This window comes from Podarcis muralis, chromosome W, assembly GCF_964188315.1.
Source record: "Podarcis muralis chromosome W, rPodMur119.hap1.1, whole genome shotgun sequence".
Classification (NCBI taxonomy): Eukaryota; Metazoa; Chordata; class Lepidosauria; order Squamata; family Lacertidae; genus Podarcis; species Podarcis muralis.
Window position 1 is genome coordinate 14037262 of NC_135674.1, and position 9142 is coordinate 14046403.

A 9142-nucleotide genomic window follows, 5' to 3' on the forward strand; every position below is an offset into this window, starting at 1 on the left:
GAGGAGGGGGTGAGGAAGGTACAGAAAGAGAATAGAGAGCGGAAGGGAGAAACAGATATAATAATAATAATAATAATAATAATAATAATAATAATAATAATAATAATAATAATAATAATAAGAAGAAGCCACTCTGGGCGGCTTCCAAAAGAATATTAAAATACATCAAACATTAAAAGCTTCCCTAAACAGGGCTGCCTTCAGATGTCTTCTAAAAGCCTGGTAGTTTGGTGGGAGGGCGTTCCACAGGGAAGGCGCCACTACCGAGAAGGCCCTCTGTCTAGTTCCCTGTAACCTCCCTTCTCGCAGTGAGGGAACCGCCAGAAGGCCCTCGGTGCTGGACTTCAGTGACCGGGTAGAACGATGGGGGTGGAGACGCTCCTTCAGATATACTGGACCAAGGCCGTTTAGGGCTTTAAAGGTCAGCACCAACACTTTGAATTGTGCTCCAATTGTTTCTACTGCTGCGTTTACTCTGCTACAAGTAGCTGACGGAGAGCAGAGCGGCGCAAGGAAGTGTGCCAGGCTCCAGTCCAACAGCTATCCAATAGCCCACAGGTCATGGGTGGTCAGCAAAAGCTTTGAAACTGTTGCCAGGCCGTGCCGGTGTGTGTTGAAGCCAGCTGGAGGGAGCTGGAGCCAGCTTGGAGTCCTGCCTAACGTTTGAAGGCAGAGGAGCTCGCTGGGAGGAGCTGGTCTGCTGAGCCGGGTGCCGGAGAGCTGCTGCTGGTTACGTGAGTACGCTGGGCCCCGGGAGAAGATGGCAGATGGCCAGGAGGTGTTCGAAGTACCGAAAATGGAATACCTGGGTTAGAAAAGTGAGAGCGTGGTTTTTAGCCACAGGGCTTTGGAGCATAGCCCAGAAAGAACCAGCTGCTGCTGGAGATGCAGAGATACTGGAGTCTGCTTTTCTGGAGGACAGAATGCAGAGGGAGAAAGAGGAGTTCTGCATGTTGAAAGCAAGCGTACACGCTACGCTGCAGCCTCATTTGGAGGGCATTGAATCGGCTCATGCTGCTTGGAAAGTGCTGAGGGGTTTGTGTGAAAGCTCAGAAGGAAGCCGAGAGCCCAGTGAAAAGCCCTGAAAGCCCTGAGTTTACAGCCTCAAGGAGAGCTGTTGGAAGAGTCGGGGGGGCAGAGAAGCCCAAAGGCAAGTTTGGAAAGTTTTCCACTGTGTGTGACGAGGAGGAACGCCGTTTCAGAGGGGGCGGGGCTGGTATTGAGAGCCCGAAAGCCAAGCCAGCTGGAAGCTCACCCCAGTGTTTTTCCACTCATCGCTGCTTTGTTTGCAAGTCAGTTGATCATCTGCGTCGCTCCTGCCCGCAGAGAGCCAGGGAGGCTGGGCAGGATGCTTCCAAGGTCGCTTCCCATGGCAGTCAGCCAGGTTTCCATGGCAGCCGGTCCAGACGAGGAGGCAAGCATGGGAAAGCGCAGGGAGTACGTGACATAGAGTGTGGGAAAGACATCTGCAGAGGCCCCAAGGACGGGGGCAGCGAGAAGTTTGTTGCTATGGCAATGCTACAGGACAACTCCAGTGAGGACAGAGTAATGCGCTGGATAATTGACTCTGGAGCGAGCAGGCATCTCATAACAGCGACACCTGGTGTCGAGATGTGGAACTGCAGGGCTGTTTCAGCTGGGAAAACAGTTGTATTGTTGCAAAGGTGTACTCGTTGTGAGGTTAAAATAAGGATCAGCCAGAGGCAGCAATTGGAGAACAAGAAGGTGAGGTTTATTGCCGGGCAATAAGGACCCAGTTGGAATATTTTCCAAAGAACTGGGACCCCGATTAACAGAAATCCAGAGGTCTTTATACCTGAGCAAATCACAGCAAATCATAGATCACGAGACAATCATGAAGGACTCACAATATTGTCAGCGAGAATCAGCCAATCAGCAAGCGGTTGTCACGCTACCTGACCCCTGGTCAACCTCGGTCAGCACCGGGTTCTAGTTCTGCTTTCCGATGCTTGCAGTGACGCTCTGTCTAACCTTTCCCCTAGTTATGACAGGACCGGAGCTTGGACATTTTGTGGTTTTGCTCTTCCTGTTCTGTGGATTAATTTAGCCTGTATCTGAGGGGAATTTTGTACCAGAATCTCTGATTCATGTCTTTGTCCGGGGTACACAGATGTTTAGGGGAAAGGTCAGCTCCTAACTTTGCTGTTTCAAGCAGTTTGCAGTTTGCTAAGCACAGCTTCCCTTTTGATTTAAAATGGATTTTTGTACTGTAATCCTTGATTCGTGTAAGCATATTTGGATATATTGGTTACTGATAACTTGATTATATGGATAGCATAGGGGTAGCCCTTTTCCCTTGCTTCATTCCCCCCTTTTCAAGCTCAGAGAGAAGATTCATCTGACTCCTGAGCTTGAACACCACTCAGGACATCAGAATAAACTGTTGCTTCCTGCAAAGGGGCCTGTTCCTGCACTGGGACCTGCTCCCTATGCATTCGCTCGTAACCATCGTCTTCCTCTGGCTCATCTGGCACTGGAGGCAAAGCTCGGTATATTGCCAGAATCTGAGGGTCAGTGAGATGCTTAACATTGCGGGCTATCATTCCCCTAAGCAAAGACAGACAACAAGGGATTACAGAAAGAAACAACAGAAAAACAATTCCTCCTATGGTTAAGGCGGTCAGAATGCCATGCACCCACCCCTCTCCTGGGATCCATGACCATATCTTTCCCCAGGGATCCTGAGTGGGTGTGTTGTCAAGTACCAGAGACTGCAGTTTTCCCAATTCGTCCTCGATCGTCTTGTTGAGGTCGTGGAATTTAACCTGGCATTGACCTTTTGGGACAATTTTACAAAAACCGCCTGAGCGTGCAAGGAGGTAGTCCAAAACCAATCTATGGGTCATCGTCAGTTGGTTCAAATCCTCAACCTCTGACTGCAAGGAGCGCAAGACATGGGTGGTGGCATTGATAGTTTTCTCCAGCCTGCATGTAAGAGCAAACAGTGCCTTTCTATTTTGCTCAGCAACTATTCCTGGGTAAATTCCCATTGAGAGGAATCCTATGAATCCACCCCCAACGCTCCCTACAGAATTTGTCAGATAAATTTCATCTTCACAGTGTCCGCCTAGGGCCGCCCTTTTCCGTCTGCTTGCAAGATGAGGTACCTTGTGATTAACCTCCACTGCAACCGGAAAGGTGAAAGCCCCCACCCCGACACACTGGAAATTTCCTGGGTGGAAATTTGTCGCCATTCCATCATATAGAAACCAGAGGTTAGGATCTTTAATCATCCAACCAGAACAAATGGACCCTTGTCCGGTGAAATTAACAGAGTATTGAGGAAAGTATGGGTATAAATCTGACGAGGTCGTATTGCCCTGGTAGGAGGCATTGTGGAAACCCCAAAGCCAAAATTTATCCGAGCATTGGGTATAATTTCCCAGCCATCCTTTGTCAATGTGGTACTTAACTTGGGGCCAATACTTCCATTTGGAATTCCATACTCCAGTGGCATGACAACAAAAACATAGACCTTTTGTGGTTCTGGTATATCTGATATATCGGTAGGGGATGTCATTCATTTCAGTAGGTGGGGCTGCAAAGAGACCACTCTGATTGTAAAGTAGGCCTGCCAAAACAACATCAGGATCCTTGATTAATCCTGGTATAAGGGACATGTCTGCTACCTTTCTCGGGTGTTCATAATATAGGGTAGCATTCTCCCCATATATCTGGAACATGTGTTCAGCATGGTTTATAAAGACATTACCTACTACCATTGGGCCTCTCTGGAGCCACAAGCACATCAATATCAACAGAAGCTTCATTTTCATTTTCCCCATGTATGCCTTCAAGGTTGAACCTTATCAGTTCCGGCTCTAGGTCGATGTTAATACTGTGATCCTTCTTGTATACACAAAATACAATGATCAGGACCAGAAGAAGCGAAATTGCCACAACTATATAAGGTAGCAGGTACCAGAACATACCCTTTAGTGAGATATAGCCTCCCGCTCGGCCGCACCCAGTGGACTTATTGTTTGTCCCCAGGTTCTGGTCGAACTGGTGAGGTCAACTCACACCGTATACACTCTGCAACTGCTACCTTGAAGGGACCTGTGGGTGGTGGAGGGAAAACAGGTACAGTGACCAGTATAGCACCGGGAAATGCTCCTTGGGGTGGTGGGTAGGAGAAGCTTCGTATGGCCCTCCTTGGTTCCCCTGGCATGTACCTTCCCTTATGTGTGAACTATTGTCTTGGACCTGCCTGCGCCCAATATGGTATGTAGACTTCCCAAAGGAAGAAAGGGATGTAACAACCGTATGCAGTTACCCAATCCACCCACTTGTCATGGATGTCCCCCCTTTTGTCAATCCCTGTTATTGTTATTTGTACTAAGGGCTTATGAGCAAAGTCTGGCTGGAATCTGGGATTGACTGAAATTTTTACTGGTAGGGGTCCTCCCATACGCCGGTGCAGCTCCTCAATCTTCCGGTGTGCGTAGACTCACTGGCTTCCGGGTGCAGTGAGAGCAGACCTGTAGTCCCGTTGACCGTGCTCCTGCCCGCTTCCGGAGGGGCTAGGTGCAGGGTTTCCTGGTGAACTTCAACTTCAGAGGGTTAGATGGGTTCAGCTCACAGTTCCAATGACCCTCAGACCGCTTCAGACGAGAATGATGAATCCACGGGGTTACTTCCGCTACTTTCACCGCAGTAGGTGTGGCCAGCAGAACTGTGTAGGGACCTTTCCAGCGAGCCGTCAGTGGTTCGTCTTTCCAATCTCGAACCCAAACTCGGTCTCCTGGCCGAAAAGGATGAACTGGCTCGGATAGGCAGATGGGAATGCGCTGGAGACACCACCTGTTTAAATCAAGAAAAATACGAGAAAGAGCCTGGATTTGTTCTGCTGTTATCTGCCCCCCCACCTGAGTTAAGTCTGCTGTTTTTCCCCTGGCTATTGGAGGTGGTCTCCCATACAAAAGTTCAAACGGAGAAAGTTTCAGTCTCTTTGTTGGCGAACACCTGATTCTAAACAAAGCTATAGGCAACATGTCTATCCATTTACAATGAGTTTCCTGGCACAATTTTGCTAATTGTGCTTTCAGAGTTCGATTCATCCTTTCAGTTTTCCCTGAACTTTGAGGTCTATAGGCCGCATGTAGTTTCCATTGTATTTGCAAGGCTTTGCATACACCATCCACTATCGATGCAATGAAAGCTGGACCATTGTCACTGCCTATGCACCTTGGTAGACCAAACCTTGGAATGATTTCTGTTAAGAGGCGTTTCACGACCTCCTGGGCCTTCTCTGTTCTAGTAGGATAGACTTCAGGCCAATCTGTGATAGAACAGGTGAAGATTAAAAGTGCCTTATATCCTTTTGCCTTTGGCATTTCTGTAAAATCCACTATTAAATTCTCCATTGGCATTAAGCCTGTTTGCTGTATTCCTGGCGGAGGTACTGGGCCTTGCTTTGGGTTATTTTTTGCACACAGAAGGCATGCACGTGATACTGCTTCAGCCAGCTGTGATATCCTGGTTATGTAAAATTGCCTATTCAGGCTTTCCCGCAATGCCGTGGCCCCATAGTGAGTGGACTCATGATATTGCTTCACTATGATCCTGCCCAGGGTTTCTGGGACAAATATCCGCTGGTCTGGAAGGATAAACCATCCATCCTGTTGTGGCATTCTGTATCCCCCTTCCTGTTGGGCCCATTCCTGTTCTGCCTCTGTGTAGATGGGCTTTATTTGCTCTAAATCAACTGCTGTAGGAAGAAGAGATGCTGTTATAGAGGCATTTGGCGGTGGTAGCAATGCTGCCCGTTTTGCAGTCAGATCTGCGAATTGATTTCCCTTAGCTGTCTTTGTGGTTGGTTTGCTGTGGCCTCGGCAATGTATGACCGCAACCTTCCTCGGAGCCCACACAGCTTCCAAAAGCGCTTCTAATTCCGGGCCATACTTCAGCGCTTTTCCTTCTGCCCCAATGAGCCCCCTTTCCTTCCACAAGGCTCTGTGGGCATGTAATGTTAAAAAAGCAAACTTTGAGTCTGTGTAGATGTTTACGCTACATCCAGCTGCTAGCTGAAGTGCTCTGGTTAAAGCCACAATTTCCGCCTTTTGCGCTGAAGACGAAATTGGCAGAGCTTGCACTTCAATGACCTCATTTTGAGTAACCACAGAATATCCTGCTCTCCTCTGCCCCTCCTTTACAAAGCTGCTTCCATCTGTGAAATATTCTACGTCTGGGTCTTTTAAAGGCTCATCCTGCAAATCTGGACGGCTAGAGTAAATTGTGTCCATTACTTGAATGCAATCATGAGGTTCATGATCCACTGACTCAGGAAGGGGTAACAAAGAAGCGGGGTTCAAGGTGTTTACAACTTGCAAATGCACCTGTGGGTTTCCACACAAAAGCCCTTGATAAGTTGCCATACGCTCATTGGAAAGCCAATAACTTCCTTTGTACTCCATCAATGTCAACACAGCATGCGGCACATTCACATAAATCTCCTGTCCAAAGGTGAATTTAAATGCCTTCTTGACCAATAGGGCTGTTGCAGCTACTGATCGCATACAAGGTGGCCATCCTTTCGCCACTGCATCAAGTTGCTCTGACAAATAAGCTACAGGTCTTTTCCAACTTCCCAATACTTGAGTCAAGACCCCTGCTGCAATTCCAGATTTCTCATGAACAAAAAGGAAAAAAAACTTTCCCTGGGTCTGGCAAAGCCAAGGCTGGAGCCTGCATCAGTTTAGATTTTAACATATTGAAAGCTTTCCTTTGCTCTGCATGCCATTCGAAATGAGCATTCTCTTTGCCTTTTGTGCTTTCATATAGGGGTTTTGCTAGGGTGCTAAAATCAGGGATCCAGATACGGCAAAAGCTTGCTGCCCCCAAAAACCCTCGCAATTGCCTGCGGCTTGTGGGTTCCTTAATGACACATATGGCTTCCTTCCTTTCGGATCCCAACGCCCTCTGCTGGTGAGAGATGTGAAACCCCAAATATTTCACTGTCTCCTGGCAAATTTGAGCCTTTTTCCGAGACACCTTGTATCCTGCCTCCCAAAGGAGATAAAGCAAATCCTCTGTGGCCTTTTTACAAGTCTTATAGCTATCACATCCAAGCAACAAATCATCCAAGAACTGAAGTAGAACCGTTTTCCCAGGCACTGAAGGGAATTTTGACAAATCCTGGGCAAGGGCTGTTCCAAAAAGTGTTGGTGAATTTTTGAACCCCTGGGGCAACCTTGTCCACGTTAATTGGGTTTTTGTCCCTTTGTAAGGATCCTCCCATTGAAATGCAAAGATGGGCTGACTCTGGGAGGCAACCCGGCAACAGAAAAATGCATCTTTTAAGTCCAACACTGTAAACACAGTTGCCTCTGATGGAATCAATCCTAGGAGATTGTAAGGATTGGGCAAACATGGATGCAGAGTCTGTATCAAATTATTAATCTTTTTCAGATCTTGGACTGGACGGAACTGATCTGAATTTGGCTTGCGCACTGGAAAAAGTGGAGAATTCCAGTTGGACTGGCACTTTACCAAAAGCCCATATTGCAAAAACTTGTCTATATGCACCTGCATTCCCTCAGCTGCTTGTCTTGGGATTGGATATTGTCGAGTTGCTATTGGCTTTGCCCCTGGCTTTAGGTTTATTATGAATGGGGCTATATTCTTTGCCATGCCTGGTGGGTTGTCCTCCGCCCATACTCCTGGTGGAGCTCTCAGATTTTTAGGAATCTGTGAAATTTCCTTTTGAGAGTCTTTATTCGATAAAGCCACCATCATTTTCCATGCCTGTTCCCTAGGCACTTCTACCGTGACTATCCCCGATGCAGCCTGGGGTAATTTCATTTCTGCCCCTTTTGGGGTGAATGTAATCTGTGCTTGAACCTTTGATAGGAAGTCACGTCCCAGCAAGGGGATTGGGCATTCAGGCACATACAGAAATTGATGTGTGAGGGTCTTCCCTCCAATCTGGCATTCTTGAGGTTGCAGAAACGGTTTAAGGACCCTGTTGCCTGTGGCCCCCACAATTGTCACTGCTTGGTTGCTTTTTGCTTTTAACGGCTTCGTGAGCACCGAAAATTGCGCACCTGTGTCTATCATGAAATTTACTAAGCGGCTCCCCAGTTTAACCGAGACCATGGGCTCTTGGGAGCCTAAAGAAAGAGTTGAGCCCGGTCTGTCCTATGCATTCTCATTCTCATATTCCTCCAATTGCGCTAATCCAACAAAATCTCTGCTACTTCCTCTGTTCCTCACATATCTTCCTGCTTGCATCCTTCCTCGCTGCGATCCCCATCCACGTCCACGTTCCCTCTGTTCCCTGAATTCACCTTCTCCCTCTGTTTCCCTTGCTTCAGGGCACTCCTGTTTCCAATGACCTTCCTTTCTGCAAATTGCACACTGATTCCTTCCCAATGGCAGTCCTCTTCCCCTTCCACTTCTACCTCCTCGTGCCCTACTTGAACCTCTTCCTTGGGCACCTGCATCAAATGCTGAGCCTTGGCTGATGGCTGCAGCCAAAAACACTGCCTTTTGCTTCATTTCCCGAACTCTGTCCTTCTTAACCTCACTTTCTCTGTTCAAATAAACCTTTTGAGCGATTGCTAGAAGCTGATCCATTTGCAATGTTTCAAAAGCGTCTAACTTTTGCAATTTCCTCTTAATGTCCGTGGCGCTCTGAGCCACAAATGCTGCATTTACCATTTGCTTACTTTCTGGGGCTTCTGGATCAAAGGGGGTATAAATTCTATATGCCTCCATTAAGCGTTCCAAATAATGAGAAGGAGATTCATCCCCAAGTTGAACCACTTCAGCCACTTTAGAAATATTTGTAGGCTTCCTGGCAGCACCCTTTATAGCCTTGATAACTTCCTGCCGATAATTGTTCAAGGCGTCCTTATCCCTTTCTGGGTCCCACCCTGGATCTGTGAGTGGATATCTGGCACGGACCCAAGCATCTGGATTGTTTTCAGAATTTGGTACCTGGGCCTTCAAATTGTTATCTGCAGTGGTGTCTATTCTCCTCCTTTCCTCAGAGGTGAAAAGGGTCATCAAAAGATGCCTGCAATCTTGCCATGTAGGCAGATGGGTTACCATAATGGAAGCAACTAAATCCAGCATGGCCTGAGGTTTTTCTGAAAAGGGCACCGTATGTGTTTTCCAA

At 47.5% G+C, this 9142-nt stretch overlaps 1 protein-coding gene across 1 annotated transcript; it reads right to left on the minus strand.

Annotated features, from left to right (window-relative positions):
• Positions 1-2223: 2223 nt before the first annotated feature.
• LOC144326302 (uncharacterized) lies at positions 2224-8465 on the minus strand. Its single transcript, XM_077922852.1, has 3 exons — positions 8236-8465; positions 4070-4080; positions 2224-3274 (listed from the first exon to the last, which is right to left on the minus strand). Exons 1-3 carry the CDS (start codon positions 8463-8465, stop codon positions 2343-2345), a joined length of 1173 nt encoding a protein of 390 aa, XP_077778978.1. The 3' UTR covers positions 2224-2342.
• Positions 8466-9142: the final 677 nt, after the last annotated feature.

Bases quoted from the DNA above. Each gene is read 5' to 3' on its own strand.
- LOC144326302 (XM_077922852.1), bottom strand. From the start codon at position 8,465: ATGCAGGTGCCCAAGGAAGAGGTTCAAGTAGGGCACGAGGAGGTAGAA.